Source organism: Aplysia californica, unplaced genomic scaffold (assembly GCF_000002075.1).
Source record: "Aplysia californica isolate F4 #8 unplaced genomic scaffold, AplCal3.0 scaffold00022, whole genome shotgun sequence".
In the NCBI taxonomy this organism is placed as follows: Eukaryota; Metazoa; Mollusca; class Gastropoda; order Aplysiida; family Aplysiidae; genus Aplysia; species Aplysia californica.
In genome coordinates, this window is record NW_004797292.1 from 2490767 (window position 1) to 2514692 (window position 23926).

General features: G+C 42.5%; 1 protein-coding gene and 1 long non-coding RNA gene across 2 annotated transcripts; one reads left to right on the top strand and one right to left on the bottom strand.

Moving 5' to 3' along the window:
* Window positions 1-8608: 8608 nt before the first annotated feature.
* On the bottom strand, window positions 8609-9439 carry LOC106013172 (swi5-dependent recombination DNA repair protein 1 homolog). The gene has a single exon (XM_013088192.1). It carries the CDS (start codon window positions 9437-9439, stop codon window positions 8609-8611), a length of 831 nt encoding a protein of 276 aa, XP_012943646.1.
* Window positions 9440-11816: 2377 nt separating this feature from the next.
* Window positions 11817-20438, top strand: LOC106013143. The gene is made up of 4 exons (XR_001185257.2): window positions 11817-16434; window positions 17728-17898; window positions 18717-18885; window positions 20215-20438. It is a non-coding gene; the product is annotated as an uncharacterized LOC106013143 (long non-coding RNA).
* The last annotated feature ends 3488 nt before the right edge of the window (window positions 20439-23926 follow it).

A 23926-nucleotide genomic window follows, 5' to 3' on the forward strand; every position in this document is an offset into this window, starting at 1 on the left:
CTCGAGTCTGAACCGGTGATGGTGTACGCTTCCTTCTACTGGGCTGTACCTTCTGCGGAGGCACAGGTCGTAATGGCCTATCGACTTGCTGCTGTACCCCTACAGCAAGTAGGGCCCTCCTCTTTTCTGGAGTCCTGGGAGTCGCCAGGTGTCGCACAACATCGGCATACTCCTCAGGGGTTCTCACTTTCTTTTTAATGTCCGATTTAATATGCGATGACAAATTCCTCATTGTTTTACTCGCCCTTATGGGAGTTGTTGAGGGCGGTGCAGCTGATGTTACAGGAAGCGGGGACTGTCTGGGGACTGATGTTGATAAGTCCAGAGCGTTGAGGAGTGAGGAGGCAAATACTGGGGTAGTGACAGGACGAAGATGGGGGGAGGAACACACTGCTGGGGGCAAAGGCTGGGGCGAGGCGAACACTGGGGCTGTGGTGGAAGGTGGGGGTGAGGCAAACACCGGGGCCGGGCGAGGCTGGGGCGAGGCGAACACCGGGGCCGGACGAGGCTGGGGCGAGGCGAACGCCAAATCGCGGTCGTCGCAGTCTTACAAAAAAAAAGGGGTAAAAAACATTGCAAAACACTTACCTTGGGCGAAAACACAGACACAGTTCAAGAGACCCGCTACTGACGCTAAACTAGAAAGCCTCAGTTTCGTATCAGGTCGTCGGCGTTTGTCGGAAAACTACGGAAAGTGCCGACTTCAAACGTCCATTCTTCAAGTCTTACAAAGAGTGGATTTTTAAAGACGGCTCCAAATTTTCATAATTTTTCGGAAAAATTAACAAATATCCTCTGAAATAAAATTCATTTTTAATGTCCGGATACTTAATTTCTTCCTGCACTGTCTATTCTGACACCTCCACATTTCTTTATCCACAGAAGCGGAACTATCCTTTAATGACGAAAAATATGCACCACAATTGCACGTTGTGTCCGAAAAATCAATTAAAAGTTGTCTGCTTCTCAACCACTCCTTCAGTCCATTGAAATGTAAAATCTCCGCTAAACGAAATAAGCCGAAATAGTCATGATAGGAAGCCATGATTCGACATCATGCCTCATCGACAAACGACAGAGGTACAAACTAAAATGAGCGGGACAATGCAGAGATACCCAGATGACCTATCAGTTCAAACAATGCAAATTAGCGCGCGGATTTACAGGCAAATTTGACTCTGAGATGTTATTTTGTACGCTGCCCATGCATCAGTGTGGATAATACTGCCTGGTGCTATTGTGCTATATATATTGTTCAATTAATTAAAGGCCTCAAGGGTTTGGGCAGTCCGGTCAGGCCCTACCTCCAGAAATCTGGACCCTGTAGCAGGGTACACGCCGCCAAACACCCAGCGTTGGGGAACAACGCGTCCTGTGTGATTTTTCCTCTTTGCTACTAGGCTCTCGTCGACTTTGACTACTACCCCAGGTCCTCCAATCTGGTATGGGTGTTTGATGAGCCCGTCTCTACAAATATCACGGAAATAGGCGAACCACTAGATTACTGTTGGTACGCTCAATCCGGTGAAAACCACAGTTACGTTTTGAAGCTCCAAAGGAACAAAAGTTCTACCATTTTAGCACAGCGAAAGTTGCTCCATCTCCAGTAAGAACCATCATGAAGCTCAGTTTTTTTCACCTTCGTGCGTTCGGCACCTAAAACATTTATCGTCCCCTCTCTTTACTAAAGTGGTTACCCTACCGCACCTAGAACAATTTGGTGGTGTCTGTCGCAAAACTCTGCTGCAAAAACAGAACAGCATCCTCCTCTGTGCTAGCGTAGGTATACAATAGATTCAATGCCACAGACTATTCTTTCACATGATTTAAAACAATGGAAACTACTCACACAATGTAGAAATTTTACGCAATGGAAGTACACACGCAATGGATAATACTAGAAAACACAGTACACACGCAATGGATGATACTAGAAAACACAGTAAGAATAGTAAACGCAGTAAGAAACCAAGAAATTTTACTGGAGTCCTCTAGCTTTTTTAGGCGGGAACTACCTTTTTTCTGTCAGCAATTCCATGTTAATTTTGCCAAAAAAACATTAAATAAATCTTATTAATAAAGAAATTAATAATTTGGTATACTTATACTCATTCAGAGGTTGTAATTTTACGGGCAGGAACTAACTTGCTAATTTTGCCAAAAATATAATAATAATTTAGCATACTCCCGCTCATCTGGCAACTGGCAATCACTTCCGTACGTATCCATCATGGCCGCCATACAAACAAACGGGACCCTGATTCTTTAGTTGTACAGACAAAAGAATCTGCAAAATCCACTCGAATGTCCCTGCGTGCTCTATCTTTGTTTACATCCTCCAACAAGTATTCATACGCGCGTATGACCAATCACTATAACTCGAATACTCCCCTAGTCATAATAGCTCATTTAATCAAATAATGTGTATAGTTTGTATTTTCCTCACGGTTATTCGAATGACAACAACTACCCCGACCTTTTAACCATCGTAAATCTCAATTAAATATCTCACAACTTACCTTTATTTATATTTGGTCCAGAAAAGGTGCGAAGCTGTCCTATCAACATCGAGATTTACACCCAAATCAAGAACCGGAGCATCCTCATCCGATTAATCCATAGACAAAACCACAGAAACTGAACCGGATGCTTGAGATTCAGATTCCGACGACACAACAGGGAAGGGAGAAGCAGTAGGGTAAACTGTCCCAATTCCGAACGATTTTTCCGTACTTTCTCTTTTCAGTGAGAAGAGCCTTGTATCGGGTCAACCAGTCGTGTGCATTGATGTATAGTTATGTTGTCAAACCCTTTTTGATTGGACTACTCACTTCAAAATGGCCTTATGGGTACTCAGGAAACCCGTAGACTAATTTTAGTAAAGGAGGGTGCTTCGTCTCAAATCCGAATAGGGTTGACCCAACTTCGAACAGGGGTTGTCCCAATTCCGAATGGTGTCATGTCTCAATTTCTACATATAAAGTTAAAGGGAAACTGTACACGCTTGGCATTTTTTTGTTTGTATAAGTTTTAAGCAACTTCTTTGGCTGGACAAGTTCAACATTTTAGTGAAACATTTTAGGCCTGAATCTGCCTAGAGAGTGTCTGCTTTTGAACTTTGCCAGCCAAAGACCAATATTCTTCACTGAATGATGAATACCTTCTAAGACCATCTTGGCCAAGTGCCACTGCCGTTGGTTTTGCCCACTAAGTCTCAAATTTTAACTAGAACTGAACAAACAGAACAGAAACACGAAGTCATTGTTTATCAAACTTGAACAAAATTGTGTAATATTTTTAACCAGAACGAAACAAATGTGGGTTCAATCTTGAAACTGTTGCATCTTAAGACTTCTTTACTTTTTTCCTGCTTGTGCCTGAGCTTTAGCTTTCTTCTCTTCACTCATTTGTTTCCTGTTAAGTTTCTCTTCCTCTTTCTGTTGTTTTTTTATCTCCTTCTCCCTTTTCTGTTGGATTATCTCATCACTTGTTAACAACCGATGTGAGCTCATGGCCCTTTGGTTTGAAACCTTGCGAGCCTCAGGTGTCGGAGGGACAAAGATGGAATCAACGGCAAAGTTCCAGTCTGCAAAAGGCACAGGTCGAGGCTCAGTGTGCTGAGTGGATGGCAATAGGTCGATCAATGTGAAAGATTCATCTGGAGCAGGCTCAGTCAGCTGAGTGGATGGCAATAGATCTAGGTCGATCAATGTGGAAGCTTCGCCTGGAGCAGGCTCAGTCAGCTGAGGGCGTGAGACTGGCTCCCGTCGAGGGGATGGAGGTTGCAGTTGAGCTGAACCAGGTCCTTCCTGAGCTGCTGCGACAGCCTGTCCGTCACATATTTGTTGACAGCAGCTCGGTCTGTCAGGGTCGACGAGATGGCTTTCTGAAAGGCAGCAAAGATCAGTTGCTGCTCGACTTTGTTGTAAAGAGAGTAGGCAGAGGACAGATGATGCAGAGAACTTGAAATTTGTGCTGTGTAGTCCTCTGCCTTTCCTCCTGACCTGACAACCCTTGAACCTGGATTGTGAGTGACTTGCGGGTGAATGCGGTCACCCACAGAAATGCACACTTCATTCACATGTTCACCTTTCAGAGATGTCGCATCCCATGACAGAGTAGCCACTTTTGATCTGTACAGCTCCTCTGCAACCTGCAAGTCTGATATGGCCCCCATCTCATATGCCATTTGGGCAGACATAGATGAGGCAGGGACGTTGCTGACTGTCTGCCCCGTGAGCTCGCTTACGACGTAAGAGATGATAGGCCCAGCCTTCTCGGTGGATACTAGACTGGCCAAGCTGGTGTAGATGCACTTACGGATCTGCGTGGTGTACGTCTTGCCGAGAACAGACGAGATATTGCCCTTGTTTTTTGCTCTGCTGTGCCTCGAGCTCAGTTCTCAACTCGTCGAGATCTCCTTCAAGATTGGAGATGTACTGGCTGAGGTCAGCAGAGCGTAGTCTCTCTGACCGAAGAGAGAGTCTTGTCTGATCCAGCTGACGGGCCACCTGCTTGGTCTTCCTCTTCTGTGCCGACAGCATTGCATGCCGATCAACAGACAAATCTGTCTGGAGGGTAGACCCCTGTGCCTTAAGTTTTTTGTTCTCTGCACGAAACAACCGCAAATTGCCGACAACACCCGCAAAAGTAATAACCGATGCATAAAAATCACCGGCTGCTACCGACCGCCGTGACCCAGTTCTCGCGCACGGCTATCGAAATGCCTACCATTGTGACGGGTGCAAGAGTATATTGTCCAATGCCTGTCTGTTGATTTGCCCCTGCAATTCCCGCCACATGAATTCCTCTAGGTTGGAATCTATTGTCGTTGATGTAGTACCATTCATCTGCTTGAACCGACGCTTGCACTGATTCTACAAGTTTTCAGTATGATTCGTGCATGCACCCGTAACTGGATCGACGAAGTTAATGCATGCACGACCACCTGATGCTGGTGCGGAGGGTTTACCGGCAAGGCCACAATTCCATTGTATGCTGCCCACGCGTCACTGTGTATGATGGAACCAGGGGCAATGTTATCCCGGATTATTGGAAGAAGAGTCGCAGCAGTTCTGTCAGGAACAAGTAGTGTGAACGACTGTCTAGTTGCCCTGCAGATTCCTCCAAATACCCACCGGTCTGGAACTCGGTGGCCTCTGTTGTACTTTCTTTTTGCCACGACACTTTCGTCGATTTCCACGGCTTGTCCAGGGCCTCCTGTCTGGTATGGGTTTTTAACCAACCAGTTGCTACAGATGTCCCTAAAGTACTGGAGGAACCACTGTGCTACAGTGACAGGACTGACTCCAACAAAATCACTTGTAATTGTAACACAAAGTGGTGTTTTGTAGGCCCAAAAATACAACTGCACAAGGACTTTCAAAGAAAGATTTGAGTTTGCCCAGTAAGAATCTCTCCTCAATGAAATCACAACACTTTTATAACTGGGGTAACGAAAAACTTTGTCCTCACCTCGACCAGATTTGACAAGGGTCATCAAACGCCCACAAGTGACACTATTGGGGGGGGGGGGGGGGGTTAGATCTTAAAACATTATGGTGCTGAAGAAAAGTTATAGCATCATCATTTGACGTCCAATTTCAAAAAGTACATTAATGGACGGCTGTCTAGCAGCAGCCATGGGACGCAATAAAGCAGTTAAAAATATAAGATCAAGAGATCAACATCTGGAATAGAAAATTAAATACAAACTTTTCTCAAAATCTCACAGGTGATGAAAAAACACATTGGAATGATCATTATTGGGAGTAACCAGGGGTCAGGGCAGATCTGCACGTTCTGTAGTGAAGCCCGTCTATATTCTGAATGATGTCACTTTCTGATACATCTAGCTGTTTTTATAACAAGTCACGTGATGGGTTTTCCATCCTAAAATTTTTTTCGACTTTTCTCGTTGTTCCGGACACTTTTCTAAGTTTCTCTTTGGTCCATTCACTTCTTCAGCAGACCGTACACCTCTCAGTCATGCACTTCAGACTCGTAACTTTTAATCAAAAGTCTTAACCCACGTTATTTTCATATAAAAGATGTAGCAATTTTTCCACAGGAAGTATTTTTAGAGCATCTCCCCTACCCCCCCCCATATTCTTAACACACATTATTTTCATATTTAAAAGATGTTTAATAGCAATTTTTCCACAGGAAGTATTTTTAAAGCCTCCCTCTCCCTAGAAAATCCTCCCCCCACACACACTCACCCCAAAAATCAGACTCACGCACACACACACACACATACTCACCCTCATGTATCATGCTTACATTCTCTAAAGCACATATGTATACATCTAATTGACAATGGATCTTTTTAAACACACACCACACGCACACACACACACACACACACACACACACACACACACTCCATCCGACTCCCCCTTTCCGTGCTCGGAGCCATAGTAGCATCTTTGGGGCTGATGGGGCGGGAATGTCAGATCGTGGAAGCTGCCTCTTCCCTGCAAAATAAATCAAACAACAAAATTGTCTTATTCACTTGAAATGTATTTTAGTACTGACTGGCAGCACCATCGCTCCAAATGGTGAGCTTTTTTATTGTCAGCTTCTTCCTGAGCAGCTCCAGTGACCGTCTGGTAAATTCCTGGACAGCTTGATGGTCATTCGAGTGATGTCGTCACTCAGTAAAATCAAGCTGTCCCTCACTAGTGTCGCCAGCCCTTTAAAGGGCTACAACCGGGTGTATTGTCACTTACTGTTTGCTAAAATGAGCAGACTTAATCTCAGCTGTGTACGCAGCCTTCCGGTTCTCGCCAAAATCCTGGACCATGACGACTTCTCCTGTGAAACAAAAGAGTAATTGCAAAAGTAATGAGTATAAAAAAATAAGATTTTTGTAGTATATAACATACAAAAACATGTTGATATTTTACCTTCTTCCGGATTCTGGCGGCACACTTTAAACTGGTGGTATTGCCAGTAAGCCGTAAATAGGTGCTCCAGGAAGCTTTGGCCCTTTGTTGGCTCCAGCAGGTCTTTTTCAAGGTCCTTGAGCAGATCCCTGACGAGATATAAAATGTTTACTTGTAAGAGAGGCAAAAGGTATAGGTATAAAATTGCTTTGTATAATGTCAATCTTGATCGATGAATTACCTCACAGAGTCCTCCTTCTGGCATGGCTCCATCTTCCCTAGTTCATTTCTCTGCCAACGCTGCCACTTCACAGTAGATGTGGCAGACATTATGTCCCGGCAGAAGACTGAAAGGGCACATGGGGTTGGAACAGTCTGCACATTTTCCCGAAGAGGCAGAGAAAGGTAATGGTGCTCGCTAGTGATTTCAATATCAACATAATAAATGGAAAGAAAAGAAAACTGATTCACGTACGTGTCACACAGTCCATCCTCGGGAATTTCCCATCAAATGGACAGCAAAGGAAAGACAGCATGTCCTTCTCCTGTGGCAATTGGCCAGAGGCACCCAGCAATTTATTCAGGACCTGGATCGCCAATCTGAAATGAAATCAACAACTATTTAGTCTTGTGACACTGAAGCCCTAAGGAGATAAACCAAATTAAATATTGAAACATGTGAAAGTAGTCATGAACATTGTTAACAAGATGTATGTATTAAAAAAATAAGCACCTAACATTTGTGCAGTAAATGCACAAACAGGCCTCAACGGGGACGCTGCCTATCAGCCTCACGTTCCTTGGCCTCAGGCACCCATTCCTTCCTAGGCGAAAAGGGCGAAGTCGCGCATTGCCTCCAACTGCTTGAGGGTGAAGGCGTTTTCTTGCTCTGGGGCTGTACTGTGATCGGGACTTGGCGCTGAGGTCTGGACTCCTCTGCTTGATGGTGCTGGAGTCGTTGGCTCCAGACTTGGAGGTGGGCTTGAAATTTCCTGAGGTGGAATTTCCAGAAGTGATTCAAGCGGGGGGAGTACTCAAGGAACGATATCCAAATCAAGGTCGTCGTAGAAAGGGGATGATGGCGCTGGCTCATTCTCTCTTTCCTCAGGCCATGTCAGAGGTGCCACGGAGGGGGCACAGACAGGGGGCTGCCACGTAGAAGGTGCCACGGAGGGGGCACAGACGGAGGGCTGCGATGCAGAAGGTGCCACGGAGGTGTCACACGCGCACACGCACACACACACACACACACACTTTCATTCTGTCACTGTAAGTGGCCATGAAACTATTGATGTGGGCTACACGACGTCGCACACAAACGGGACAAATGGGAAGTCCTTCAGCTCATCAGCATCAAGACCAGAAGCTGATTTGGTGCAACGTGTGTGCCACCTAGAATCGCAAGTTTCACTAGCCTCCTACAGTTCAAACTCTCCTCCCCTCCCACGACATCCTCCACACTCATCTTCACGCACATCCTCCACACTAATCTTCACGCACATCCTCCATACTCTCCAAATCATCCTCGTCAGCCTCTCTCAACGTTTGCTTCGTCTCTTTCATCAGACATCCATCATCATCTTCATCACTTTCACTGTGCTTTCTCTTCCTTTGAGCCTCCTTTTTTATCTTCTTCATCTCAGCCTGGTCTTTCCTCTCGTCTTTTACGTTCCATCTCAGCTGCCTTCCTCTGATTTTGTAACCTTTGCCATCTCCCTTTCTCATCTCTTTTTCTTAAGATCCTCTCTCTTCTCTCTTGCCTTATCTTCTCTTGTCGTCTTCCTCGCCAACTTCTCCTTTTCCTCTTTCTGTTTTCCATGTTCTTTAAGCTTAATTGCTTCTCTGTGCTCTGCACCACTAAGCACGTAGTGCATTGTCGGTGTTAACTTTTTCTTCTTCTGTTTTCCCTTTCCTGTGAATCTTGGCACTCTGAGTGTGTCATCGAGGCTCAGTGGTTCTCTGGATGGGGTTTCGAGGCTTTCTTTCTGGAATGAGGCTTTCAAGGAGGCTGCCAGGCTCTTGAATTTTGAGAAGCCCTCATGATTTTCCATAGCATCCTTTGAGAGGGCCTGAATACATCGCAGAAAACCGTTCCTACCAAGCTCGTCAGTCACATGTAGGGTAAAGTCTTTCATTGCCTCCAGCTGCTTTGCTGTGTAGGTGCTTTCCTCATGGTGGCTTGACGTTGATGTAGGATTCGGGGGCTGGCTCGCAGGGGTAGTGAGCTGGCTCGCAGGTCTAGGAGGCTGACTCGCAGGGCTAGGAGGTCGGCTCGCAGGGCTCTGGGGTGCCGGATCGCAGGGCTGAGGAGGCCGAATCGCGGGTGTTGGTTGGTTGGACGCAGGCTCCTCCTCATAGTTCCATGGTAGGTCAAAGGGAACCTGCGGCTCAGGTCCTTCATCATCTGACTCGATGTACTCGAAGGAAGCTGGTGGCTCAGGTTGAGCAGCTGGTGGTTCGTCCTCTGGTTGAGCAACTGGTGGCAAAAGCTGAGTTGGTGGCTGATCACTGTTCCCAGAGGGCACATCTCTATATACCCGGCAAGGGTTCATCTTCTTGCTCTCCAGGACTCTCTGGGGGCTAAAAGGGAAAATACCTGCTGCCCTGTAGCTGGACTCTGCATTTTCTGTTGTTGCACACTTCTGCCAGACAGGCTGAAAAACCTTGGCAAAGGTGTCCAGCCAAACTGCATCTCCAGTCTCAGCGATGTGCCTTCTGCTTGCATCAGACCACGGCAGACTTCACGGAGCCAAAGAATGCCTGATGTTAGGTAGGGCTGCATGAGATGGGAGGCATGTGCCAGGAGACAATACAATATGATGCCGTTGGCCTCGCAGATCTCTGAAGTTTCAAACAGCGAGGTATGGCTGATGTGGCCATCAACAAGGAGTAGCAAGGGCTTCTTAATGTGCATGGCCTTGGGGATGAACGTGTCTCTCAGCCATGCGAAGAAAATTGCTGCGGTTATCCAACCATTGTCCAATACCTGCCAGAATATAGCATGTTGCTTGTAGTGCAGAATTCGGATGAATCTGGTTTGTAAAATCAAACATGATGTTTATCAAGAAGAACTTAATGCATATGGATTCATGGTGTAATTCATGTCAAACATTGTACTGTTAAATTAAGATAGAAATTTTAGGTTTCTCTCTCTCTGTGGGCTGGAAAAGCAAAGAATGGTGGATACCGTAAGAGGCGGCAAAATGTGCCTGTCCTAGGTGTTCCTGGAGTTGTTGCTCTCTCCATATAGGGGCAGCATCTTGTCGTTCTTTGCTTTGTTTTCAGTCCAGCTGTCTAGATCTATTTTTATCCCTACTTTCTAACCTCAAACTTACCCGCAACAAAGCGTCGGGGTAAACCGTTGTGTAGATTTTTCCACTGAATCCTCTTGTACGGGTAGATGAGCAGGGGTGGCAAGTAAAAGCCTGCGGCATTCATTGTTGCTAGCAGCACCACCTGTGTCTTGGTGTTTGAGGTGACGTTGTAGACATTCTACAGGGCTGCCAACCATTCCGATTTTGTAATTATTACGATTTTTTAGACTCATTTTGAAATTCCTATCGTAAGGCGATTTGTTACGATTTTTACCGTCAGCAGATTTGTAACAATAAAAAATTGTTGGGGCTCTTTAAATTTTTTTTACAAGTCTTAGTGCAGACCTGTAAATCGTCCGCCAATAGTCGGAAAACCGCCAATCTCTAAAAAAAGGAACAGCTGGCTCACTTCACTTTATATCCTTCATCATTCTTATTACTCACCTCAAACTTGGAATCCCATTCCGCCTCCAGTGTCTCTACGGTTGCTGAAGTGTTTTTGAAAATTGCGTCTGCCTCAGATCGTAGTTGATCAAGGCCCTCAGTGATGTTCTCCATCGTGTGGTTCAGGACCTGTACAGTGACATCTCTCTTAAAGGTCATGAACCACGGTAGACTTTTCTGTCACATGACATTCTCCATACAAACAAAGCTGATCACATCACAACTCTTTCAAGCCAACAGTATTGCTATTTGCAAATTAAGCCATATCAGGCTTTTTATGTTATAGAGACTTTGTAAGAAACTGAAAACACAAACGCAGATTTTTTTCCAAAGAAAGGATCAGTCCTCCTCCTCATCCATCTCCTTCTGATCTTCTTACTTTTCTTCCTCTTTCTCCTTCTAATCCTCCTCCTCTTCCTTCACTTCCATGGCCGGTGATTCCAATCAGGGCCATGGTTAGTGTAGTCCAGTATGATACTGAGCTAACAGTGCGCCCGGCCTGTGAGGGAAATGTGTTCAAACACTCCAAAGAAAGGATCAGTCCTCCTCCTCCCTATTTCTTTCTGATTTTCCTACTCTTTTTTCCTCTACCTTCACTTCCACCTTATAATCCCCCTACTTCTTTTTCTTGTAGTTTAAGTTATTATTATTATTATTTATTATTAACAATTTTGCATTATTTTTATATCCTTCATCATTCTTATTACTCACCTCAAACTTGGAATCCCATTCCGCCTCCAGTGTCTCTACGGTTGCTGAAGTGTTTTTGAAAATTGCGTCTGCCTCAGATCGTAGTTGATCAAGTCCCTCAGTGATGTTCTCCATCGTGTGGTTCAGGACCTGTACAGTGACATCTCTCTTAAAGGTCATGAACCACGGTAGACTTTTCTGTCACATGACATTCTCCATACAAACAAAGCTGATCACATCACAACTCTTTCAAGCCAACAGTATTGCTATTTGCAAATTAAGCCATATCAGGCTTTTTATGTTATAGAGACTTTGTAAGAAATTGAAAACACAAACGCAGATTTTTTTCCAAAGAAAGGATCAGTCCTCCTCCTCATCCATCTCCTTCTGATCTTCCTACTTTTCTTCCTCTTTCTCCTTCTAATCCTCCTCCTCTTCCTTCACTTCCAGCTTATAATCCTTCTACTTCTTTGCTTGTTATTATTATTATTATTTATTATAAAATTTTAAAAATTATTTTTATATCCTTCATCGTTCTTATTACTCACCTCAAACTTGGAATCCCATCCCGCATACAGCGTCTCTACGGTTGCTGAAGTGTTTTAGAAAATTCCTTCTGTCTCTGATCGTAGTTGATCAAGTCCCTCAGTGATGTTCTCCATCGTGTGGCTCAGGACCTGTACAGTGACATCACTCTTAAAGGTCATGAACCACGGTAGACTTTTCTGCCTCATGACATTCTCCCTACAAACAAAGCTGATCACATCACAACTCTTTCAAACCAACGGTATCGCTATTTGCATATTAAGCCATGCTAGGCTTTTTATGTAAAACAGAGACTATGAAAACACAAACTCAGATATTTTTCCAACTAGCATAATAACATGGTAGTCACAAAATTTGCCTAACATTTCCGTTTGTAAAAATTCTGTTTCAATGTTTTCATCCTGGCTTATTTTCTCTGAGGGTATGATAAGAATCTTTTGTAAAAGTCTAGCACCTCTTTCAAATCTGCATCTAATTTTTAAAGACAAGATCTCCCAATCTAACATACAATATCGCGTAGGATTTTGCCAAGTGAAAGTAGAGAGTGTAAAAATCCCCAAACAAGTCAGTTCAACAATGTCTGGCCGGTGATTCCAACCAGGGCCATGGTTAGTGTAGTCCACCATGACACCAACTGAGCTAACAGTGCGCCCGGCCTGTGAGGGAAATGTGTTCAAACACTCCAAAGAAAGGATCAGTCCTCCTCCTCCCTATTTCTTTCTGATTTTCCTTCTCTTTTTCCTCTACCTTCACTTCTACCTTATAATCCTCCTACTTCTTTTTCTTGTAGTTATTATTATATTTATTTATTATTAAAAAATTTGCATTATTTTTATATTCTTAATCATTTTTATTACTCACCTCAAACTTGGAATCCCATCCCGCCTCCAGTGTCTCTACGGTCGCCGAAGTGTTTTCGAAAATTCCTTCTGTCTCTGATCGTAGTTGATCAAGTCCCTCAGTGATGTTCTCCATCGTGTGGTTCAGGACCTGTACAGTGACATCACTCTTAAAGGTCATGAACCACGGTAGACTTTTCTGTCGCATGACATTCTCATTACAGACAAAGCTGATCACATCACCACTCTTTCAAACCAACGCTGTTGCTATTTGCAAATATAGCTTGTTTTTGTTATTATTATTATTTATCATAAAATTTTAAAAACTTTTTATATCCTTCATCATTCTTATTACTCACCTCAAACTTGGACTCCCATCCCGCCTACAGCGTCTCTACGGTTGCCGAAGTGTTTTTGAAAATTCCGTCTGTCTCTGATCGTAGTTGATCAAGTTCCTCGGTGATGTTCTCCATCGTGTGGCTCAGGACCTGTACAGTGACATCACTCTTAAAGGTCATGAACCACGGTAGACTTTTCTGTCACATGACATTCTCCCTACAAACAAAGCTAATCACATCACAACTCTTTCAAACCAACGGTATTGCTATTTGCAAATTAAGCCATATCAGGCTTTTTATGTAAAACAGAGACTATGAAAACACAAACTCAGATATTTTTCCAACTAGCATAATAACATGGTAGTCACAAAATTTGCCTAACATTTCCATTTGTAAAATTTCTGTTTCAATGTTTTCATCCTGGCTTATTTTCTCTGAGGGTATGATAAGAATCTTTAGTAAAAGTCCAGCACCTCTTTCAAAACTACGTCTAATTTTTAAAGACAAGATCTCCCAATCTAACTTACATCTACAGTAAGATTTTGCCCCGGCGAAAGTAGAGCGAGTAAAAGTCCCCAAACAAGTCAGTTCAACAATGTCTGGCCGGTGATTACAACCAGGGCCATGGTTAGTGTAGTCCAGTATGATGTGCAGTAAAGGAAGCCCCCCATCTTGATCTCTCCCCACAGTCCCCGAACCACCATTTTTCTCTCAACATGAACGTCTTGAAGGGTTGGGGAAACTCAGTTTGCTGTTGCCGATGGAAGAACGCCATTCTTCAACAGTAGCGACCTATGAGCCCACTTAAATTGTGCTGGTGTTGGATTATTGTTCCAACTATTCTGCCTCCTGATGCAGCTGAAAAAGGTCTCAAAATGACCCTGAGAGAGCAGATAAGTCGTAAAGTAATCATACTTCTTCCCTACACTGTTGCGAGTGCAGTAAAACCCTTACTAAACTAAACTTAACTCTTATTAAACTAAACTAAACTCACCCCTACACTCAAGTGGCGACGTGGGGAACAGGGAATGAAGGCAAATGTGGGACTGAATATTTTAATTCCAGAATAGTGATTTCTTCAGTCCCATCGTTTCCTCCTGAAGTTATGGCTCTGTGCCAATATTTGCCTCACAGAAGCTGTCTTTGGCCTTGTTACTTGTACTACTATTTCACCATTTTTCTCTCCTAACTTGTCAAAGACAAAATATAGTAGGTCTCTTGCAATTTGAATGACAACTTGGCGTTGGCGTACCTTGAAAGTTGAAGGCGCTGCAATGAACCCTGTTTTACTACCAAACGCATTTGAGATGCCTTTCCAACATTGGCAGTCTCCCATTCCTTCCGTTCGTTGACATGTGTCTGAGGACAGGTGAACTCATGAAAAAGTCCATCTATTTTTTAAAAAAATTTTGGCAAAGCGGACACTTTCTTTCTATGCACTAAAGTTATCAAAGGTGTCCCTGTCCCATTTACTATAAAGAGTGGCACTGATAGATCTGTAAGGCCACAGATTGCACACTCTTTTTTTGCCAGTCTTTTGGCCTGCAACTTCAGCCCCATTTGTGATGGGCATTTATAAGTTTTTTCCTCCACCGCTGACCTCATGTGCAGCAAAACTAGAGGTCCCCCTTCCCACAGAGTGGGTGCCTCGTTTACAGTTGAGTGTGACCCATATGAAGAAGGAAAAGTGTGTGTGTTTGTATTTGAGTGTGTGTGTGTGTAGAAATGTATACTAGAATGTGTGCATGACCTTGTGCAGTTGCGAGCACCGTAAAACCCTTACTAAACTAAGAGTGTATGCGCCCATGTATGTAATGTATGTATGAGTGTGCCTTCATGTTTGTGATGAGAATGCCATACCTTTTGCCTGTACATTTAGAAAACACTATAGTTTGTGTGGGGAAGGGGGAGGGGTCGTATTTTGTGAGAATGCTATACCTTTTGCCTGTACATATTTGAATGCGTCATAGTTCGTATGGGGAAGGGGGAGGGGTCGTATATTGTGAGAATGCTGTGCCTTTTGCCTGTACATATTTGAATGCGTCATAGTTCGTATGGGGAAGGGGGAGGGGTCGTATATTGTGAGAATGCTGTGCCTTTTGCCTGTACATTTAGAATACGCTAAAGTTTGCATGGGGAAGGGAGTGGGGACATGTGTTGTGAAAATGCTATACCTTTTGTCTGTACATTTAGAAAACGCTATGGTTCGTATGGAGAAGGGGGTGGGGACGTATTTTGTGAGAATGCTGTTTCTTTTGCCTGTACATTTAGAATATGTCATAGTTTGTATGGGGAAGGGGGTGGGGACATGTGTTGTGAGAATGCTGTTCCTTTTGCTGTACATATTTGAATGCGTCATAGTTCGTATAGGGAAGGGGGAGGGGTCGTTTATTGTGAGAATGCTGTACATTTAGAATACGCTATAGTTTGCATGGGGCAGGGGGTGGGGACATATTTTGTGAGAATGCTGTTCCTTTTGTCTGTACATTTAGAAAACGCTATTGTTCATATGGAGGAGGGGGTGGGGACGTATTTTGTGAGAATGCTGTATCTTTTGCCTGTACATTTAGAATATGTCATAGTTTGTATGGGGAAGGGGGTGGGGACGTCTGTTGTGAAAATGCTGTGTCTTTTGCTGTACCTTATGATGTGATATTTTCAGTCAAGCTGTTCATCCATGCTTACTTGTGCAGATATTATTATGTTTTGGAATTGTGTGTATGTGTATGGTTGTGGGTGTGCTTTCATCTTTGGAATGAGAATGCTTTGCCTTTTGTTTGAATATTCTCTTTATTGTATTTTTCTAATGCTTTTCAGCCACATATAAAAGTTGTGAATGAATTGGAAAATAGTTTGTGTATATGTGACAGAGAGAGAGAGAGAGAGAGAGTAGGGTAGTGCAGTGTGTGTATGTGGAAGGGGGGGGGTAACAAATTCAGAAGCATAGTTTTTTGGTTCTCCAGCTCTCTGAGGACTAACATGTATTTTTCCATTTGTTCAATTGTATGCTGAACAGAATGTAAAGAAGCATTATGTTTACAGCTAGTAAGACATTGCCCATGAGTATTTTAGTCTGATTAGGATTCTGTGTTTTCTTTGTCTTCTCTAGTGTTTCACTCAGCATCATTGTGCTGCTTTTCAATGTACATCATCTTTATTACATTTATTGAATGCTGTTCAGTAGCACATGAAAGTACCGCATTTATAGTATTAAGGTGGGGAGGGGGCATCGTATTAATTTTCATCGTGGATGGAGGGAGCGAAGCACAGCACGATTCCATTTGATGGGATAGCAGTGCAGGAGGCTAGGAGTGAGGAGAAGAAGAAGCTGGACTTCCACACAATGGCAGTCTCTTGTGGATACACTCAGTGTCAGGTAGGACGAAATGTTGTGTTGTTGTTGATCATGTTGTAGTTGTTCTTCTTTTTTTGTTTTTGTTGTTGTTGTTGTTGTACTTCTTCTTCTTCTCTTCTTTTTCTTCTTCTCCTTTTCTTCTTCTTCTTCTTTTTCTTCTTCTTCTTCTTCTTCTTTTTCTTCAAATGCTAGATCTATATCTGAAACGTGAAGTTTATTATTTTGGTGGGACAAAAAATTTTCTGTTAGGTCATAATACTTATTCTCTTTTTATGGTGGCATAAATACAATCAATGTACCGTACTAAATGACATTTTATATGTAGAAGTCCTTCTCTTTACTCAAACAGACACACACACAATCCTCAACTTCTTGCCTCTGTGTCTTGACATTCCACGAGGGAAAGCCAAGAAGAAAAAGCTGGACAAGAAGAAACTGACTTCTTTTCTTTCCCTACTGTTGTTTCTGTCTGTCCATGTGGCTGGCTTTTTTTTTTCTTGCACTAGATGACCAGTATTGTGTCCACCATGTGTAACTTTTTGTACTATATACTATGTACTATACTGAGGTATGTCATCTGTGGTATAGCTAGTGGTAGGTGCCATGTTATCACCTGCAGAAGATGTCAGTTCTATTACCTTGTGGGGAAATTAAAAATGTTATTGGATATCTCAATCTTTGTACTGGGACATTGTATCGCTCTGAGACCCAGGTGAGTGGATGGTTGGCGGGTGCTCTGGTGTGGTTTGCTTCTTCTTTCCTATCAGACGTCTATCGTCCTTATCTCCCCTCCTTCTGTTTTATGTTTGTTACTCTCTTGTAACTCCTCTAATCCTCTGGCGCTTATATGACCTTATGCAGTTGCGAGCGCCGTAAAACCTCTACTAAAACTAACAAACTGGGACATTGTATCACTCTGAGACCAGGTGAGCCCTGAGAGGCAAAGTCAAAGCAGCCTGCCTCCTAAATGGACTAAATTGTGTTGATTGTAGCGGGAAAATGTATACAGCAAAAAAAGACTGCCTGTTTCTTATGACCTTATGCAGTTGCGAGCGCCTTAATACACCTACTACTAATGGGTGGTTGGTGGGTGCTCTGGTGTGGTTTGCTTCTTCTTTCCTATCAAACATCTATCGTCCTTATCCCCCCCTTCTTCTTTTTTATGTTTGTTACTCTCTTGTAACAACTCTAACCTTCTGGCGCTCATATGACCTTATGCAGTTGTGAGCGCCGTAAAACCCTCTACTAAAACTAAAATACCTCTACTAAAACTAAACTGCTTCTAAAATTGTGTTGTTGTTGTTATCTCGTCAGGTGGGAGTTGATCTGAACAAGACTGGTCTGGTCTGGTGACAGAGTGAATGAAGCAGAGGGTACATCCTTTTGACGAGACCACAGTGGCGGAGGCTGAGTGCTGAGAAAGCTGGCCTTCGTTCGAGACGGTGGCTGTCTCTTGTCTTTACTTGTGGACTCACTAAGTCTCAGGTAGGATTAAATAAATAGTGTAATGTTGTTGTAGTTTTTTCTTCTTCTTCTCCTTTTCCTCCTTCTCCTCCTCCTGTTTCTTCTTCTTCTTCTTCTTCTTCTTCTTCTTCTTCTTCTTCTTCTTCTTCTTCACTTTGATGATCATGGTTTTCCAAAATAGACAATAAACTTCTCATCATGCCCAAACTGGGTCCACAAAAACATTCGGGCCTTTCCAGAAGAGACAAAGTCATTTTTACTCTATTGCGTATTGGACACACCTGCCTGACACGTTAATACCTCCTGCAGGGAGATGAGAAACTGTTTTGTGTCAGATGTGACACAGATTTCACCATTTGACACATCTTAACAGAATGTCCAGAATTTGTAAAGACCCAAAGGAAGTATTTTAAATGCAAGAAATTGCAAGATCTATTCTGCCGTTGATCCGAGCTGAATTCTTGATTTTTTAAAGGCCATTGATCGTTACAATAAATTGTGAATACCATTATTTTAATCTTAAGTAAATTGTCATTTTTTTAGATCGATATTTTACCACAATTTTTTTTACAATTTAATCGAATCATTGACCTAAACCAAGCCGTGCTGTGAACTATTGTGAATGCAACCAACTTGTGTTTTGTACGGTCATATAACCTTATACAGTTGAAAGCGCTGTAAAACTCTTACTAAACTAACAATTTTTTTCCACTCATTTCACAGCTGTGATGCTCTATAAAAACGACATTAACCTAGTCTTTCCCGTCGCTCATCTGTTCAAATTCACTTTTTAAAAAAAGTTTTTCTCAGTGACGCATGATCGCCTATATCTGTTTCAGATCTGGAACATGATGAAGAAGCAGCTGCAGACCATGTTTTCATCTAACGTGGAGACTGCCAACGGTGATTTGATGGTGGCCTTGAAACATGGAGGTCAAGACGCCCACTGTTCTGACAGCTGATCTACGCTTGATTCAGCCTTGCTGTGCTACCCTTCCAAACATTATGGTGAGCTTTCATGTCAGATATATTAGACTTCTTGCCCTTTTTAATGATCTTATACACTTGCCACCGTCGTAAAACTACAAAACTAACTAAATCCCCTTGTGAAGGTATGGGGGGTTTGAAGGTGCCATTGGGAGGTCGGTTTTTTGGGGGGGGGGTTTTCTTTCTTTAATATTGTCTGTACTTAGTGACTACAATGATGTTGATTTCTGGATTGGAAAGTTTGGGTTGTTTTTTTTTAATTTAAACAAAATATCTCTATCTATCCATCGGGATGTTGTACCCCACTCATCCTGCTGTCTTAAATGATCTAGATTCTAAATTGCGTTGATGTAGGCTAAATGATGTAAAATATGACGAAGTGAGCATAAAAAATACATTTGCTATCAGTCACCACTTAATGTTCAAGCTTTGATCATTCAACACGCTGCGAACATACAGATTGTTCAATTCTGTTGGTATTTTTTTCTTTTAAAACTCATAAAGGCAACAGCATACATCCTATAAAATGTGTAAACTTGTGTTGTTAGTGTTGTTACTGATTTGTAAATGTATATGATGGTTCAAAATGTACAGCAAAACTTGTGTTACTGATTTGTATATTGATAGTTAAAAATGTACAGCAACAACTTATGCAGTTGCAAGTGCCATAAAACTCATACTAAAACAAACAATGTACAGCAACGTTGCTCTTCTTAGTCTGCTGCTGATCGGACATGTGTATCCTCTTCATCATAACAGAGTCGAAGAAAAGGATTTTGCTTTGTTTTTTGTATTTTTTTTCTTTTCTGTTTTTTTTCTTTTTCTTATTGAGTCATTATTTCTCAGATTGTTTATTCCATATTACAAGACTCACACTTTTGTTGTTTTTTGGGGTTTTAAAAAAAATGTTTATTTGTTTGTTTTTGTTTGGGTGTTTTTCGTCTAGGGGGAAATAAATTATAATATAATCCTTATAGTTTTAGTGAGGTTTTCTGTCCAAGTTTTAAACTAAATTATCAGGAAAAGAAATAAACTTGGCACCATTCAGAATTCGTGGCTCTTCGCTTACATCAATAACTATTTTTATGTCAATGTACAAGAGCAAAAGAGCTCAGTGACCTTCATTTTGTTGATGTACTTCTCTTTACACAAATTGGAACTTAAAGACTGTTGCTGTTTGGTTGTGCTTCACTTTCCTCCAACTCAAAGTAAATGGAATGATCTCTATTGTGTCCATGTGCTTCTTTTTACTTGAAGAAAAAAAAAAACAACAACAAACAAACAAATTGTGTTTTCCCATCAGCATTGTTTCTCTAATGCGCTACTGTATGTTGTTTGTGCGTTCAACAGATATGTCTATGGCCCCCTGCTGTTGCTGTTACTACCTGGACTGTGCTGGAGGAATGGGACGTCCCACTGTTGTGGTGGCTGTGAACACGAAGACAGGAGATGAACTCCCCAACCACTGGGTCAAAAGGAGAATGCTCATGAGTTTGGACTACTCGTCATCATCATCCGGTGCCTTGCCGACTGCTGTGGGCGATCATGGACCTCCACTTCACTCTGTCTTGCGTTGCAGCGATGGTGTCTGTTATTCTTGCTGCTCCCAGCCATGTTGTCATCTTGTCCAGTATCTTTTCCCTCTGTCTGCCTCTGTCCCTCTTTCCATCAAACTTGCCTGTTGTTACAATATTCTCCAATGCTTCTTTCCGCATTGTGTGTCCAATGAAATTTGCCTGTCGCTTTCGTATATATTCGTCTTAAGCTGTCGTCTGCAATTTGCTTCAACCAAGACTTCTTCATTTGGTTTTCTAGCTGTCCATGGGATACGCAGCATGCGCTTTATGAACCACAACTCTGTCGCCTCAATTGTTCTTTTCAGCTGTTTATTGATTTCCATGCTTCTCACCTGTGTGATAGGATTGGCTCTATGTAACTTTTCAGTACTCTTTTTTTTTAGACAACTAGTAGACCAAAAATAAACCATCCAGTGAGGAAAACATAGGTCTTCCAACAAGAGCCGATGAGCAAGGAACATTTTTTGGCCTTAACAAGACAGTTTATTTGATGTGCTATAATATTTTCCTTGTCATGACTTGATTGACAATGATGTCTGGAATTTTGTTCATTCAAAGGTAAATTTTCGTATAACATTTTAGAGCCTACTGCTGTCCTTTGTATTGATGATGTAATAACTTATGATGACTGACTGAGACTGAGTGACAGACATTGGTGATGACATCGGTGTTGTGTAGGAGATGAACAGTGAGTAGCTGACGATGGGAAAACATAGCTCTTCTTCTGTCTTAATTTACTGCTTGTGTGGTGTTCCTCTGTGTGTAGACTTAAGATCCACGTGTGTGTGTGTGTTCGTGTGCATGTTAGCTGATGTGTGTGCATGTCACAGGATGTGTATGACATAGAGAGTGTGTGTGTGTGTTTGTTTGTTAGCTGATGTGTGTGCATGTCACAGGGTGTGTATGAGAGAGAGAGTGTGTGTGTTTGTGTGCATAAGTGTGAAGGTTACATGATGTATGTACATGTCACAAGATGTGAGTGTGTGTTGTGTATGTGTGCTTGGGTGTATATGTGATTTGGAGGTATGTTTTCAATGAAAATGTTAACGGTCACAGATCGTATTTGTTGATTTTGGTGCTATGTTGGTGGTGTCATATATATACAAAGGTTTCCAGTATATTGAGAAATTGACTGAAATAAAATTTGAGCATAATTCTCATTGTTTTTGTTTTGCTGCTTGTTTGTTTTATTGTTGTAGACTTAACGGAGTTGTAGCTCACAACTGGATTTCTCTTTAACGATTCACGACCTCGGTGCTTTCTTGTCGTATCTCCATTTTTTAAAACAGTGAAAATGTGACTTCTTCTTAAGCTCACTCTTTGTAATGAACTGTTTTCAATGTTATTAAAAATTGAGATACGACAAGAAAGCCCAGTAGAATTATAATTGTAAAAAATGGGCTGATTCATCAATGTCACGCTCATAACTGCCTGGCCTGCAACAGGGAACTGCTGCTTTTTCTTTCCTAATCCTTACTATATGTATCGTCATTTTCCCTCTACTTCTTTTGTGTGTTTGTCACACTCTTGTGATCCGCTTTTTCCGGGGTGCCTTGATAGTCGAAGCAGACTTTGTGCTGTTGCAGCTAGAGAGGTGATCAGAGTAAGTTTAATTCCTTGAAAAGACTTTTCTGTTGATATCCACCCCTTGGCGCTCAAATGACCTTATGCAGTTGCGAGCGTCGTAAAACCTCTACTAAACGAACAAACATGTGTATAGCTGTAGAGAGATAGGGCCCGATACAGCGACTGATGATCTCCAAGCCAGAGTCCAGTCTGCGGAGCTTTCAGTTTCAGTTCAGCTGTCAGCAGCCCAGGTAGCTGTTAAAGTTTTAAGTGTTTGTGTCCTATTCAGCCTGGATTGGTCCTGCCACCCAGGGCTGGCTCCTGGTATTCTCTAAAATGTGTCGATAGAGGTGTTAAATGTTATTTTGTTATGCTGTTAAAAAATTACAGCCCTTGATCAACTGGCGTTACGCTGTACCCAAGAGCCTAGGAGGTCCCTCTGACCCCTGAGGCACCGACCTTTCAGGTGCCGCACTCTGATAAAATTGGGATTCTCCCCTCTGCCTCTTCTTCTTCCCCTCTATCTTCTTTATACATACATTATGTATACATGTATATCTTTTCTTTTACCAAAGTGGGTGGTTGGCGGGTGCTCTGGTGTGGTTTGCTTCTTCTTTCCAATCGAACACCTATCGTCCTTATCTCCCCTTCTTCTTTTTTAAAATGTTTGTTACTCTCTTGTAACACCTCTAATCTTCTGGCGCTCATATGACCTCATGCAGTTGCGAGAGCCGGAAAACCTCTACTAAAACAATCTTCTACCTAACGCCCTATGATAAAGTGTGAGCTACACTCTTCACCTTCTACCCTTCCCAGCCCCTCCCGTTTTCTCCACCATCCCATCAAAGGCGGCAGCCCCGTAAATCCACATATCCTGTTCTTGGGTATGTAAGATTTAACACCTAGCCTTCTTGGATATGGGCGAAAAAAAATTCAGAATTCCCGAGTGCAAGTGCAAGTTGTGCATATTAAAAAATCCCTTGATGTTCATAAAATCGATACGAATAGATTGGCTTCGACCGCCATCCGGGCAAAATTAAAAACATATTCCAGACAAAACTGAAAATGCTTAATTATAAGTTATTGTGTCCCTCGCGCTCAGATGACCTTATGCAATTGTAAGCGCCGTAAAACACTTCCCAAAACATCATACAATGTACGACATGTACTCATTTATTGTCTCCATGTAGTCAATGACATTGTCAAGGCATAGAAAGGCTACAATAACCTCGGACTTTCATTTTGTCTCTGAAAAAAATTCACACTTGAATGGGGGGCTCTCGTGTCCAAGAGGATAATTAAGTTGTTCGTCTTTCATTCAATAGGTCCCGGGTTCGAATCCGGATGGCAACGGACATTTTTCTTCTCTAAAAGTGTCTCCTTTTACCTCCTTTCCTGCTCTCTCTAGCAATGTTCTGTCGTCTGCTTTCGTCTCCACTTTCTGCTCCCACCCTGTCACCTCCTTTGCCCCCCTCTTCTGGGCTCCCGACTTTTTCTGCAGCAGCCTTTCTACTGCTTCTCCTTGGATCCTTTTTACTTCTGTCTTTCAGCCACACCCCTGATCTTATGGCAGGAAAGATCTACACCAAGCCTTTTTGGCCAAGGGCGAAGAATATCGGAGGTCCTTTGTGAAAGTTGCGCATGTTAATTGCAGATTCATTGGTGGTACCAAATCGATAGGAGTAGGCTTCGGCCATCACCCCAGCAAAACACCAAATTTCCTACCAACTGAAATTTGTTAAAGTATCCCGCGCGTTCATATGACCTTGTGCAGTTGTGAGTGCCGTAAAACACTTACAAAAACAAACACAAAACCCCTAAAAACAATACACCCCCCCCCAACAACAATAAAACAAAAAACAAAAACAACAATTGAATGAAAATGGTGCTTGTATTTCAATGGATCTTTTGTGTGCTAC

Excerpts from the sequence above, each read along its gene's own strand:
- LOC106013172 (XM_013088192.1), bottom strand. The coding sequence starts at position 9,439 with ATGAACCCTTGCCGGGTATATAGAGATGTGCCCTCTGGGAACAGTGAT.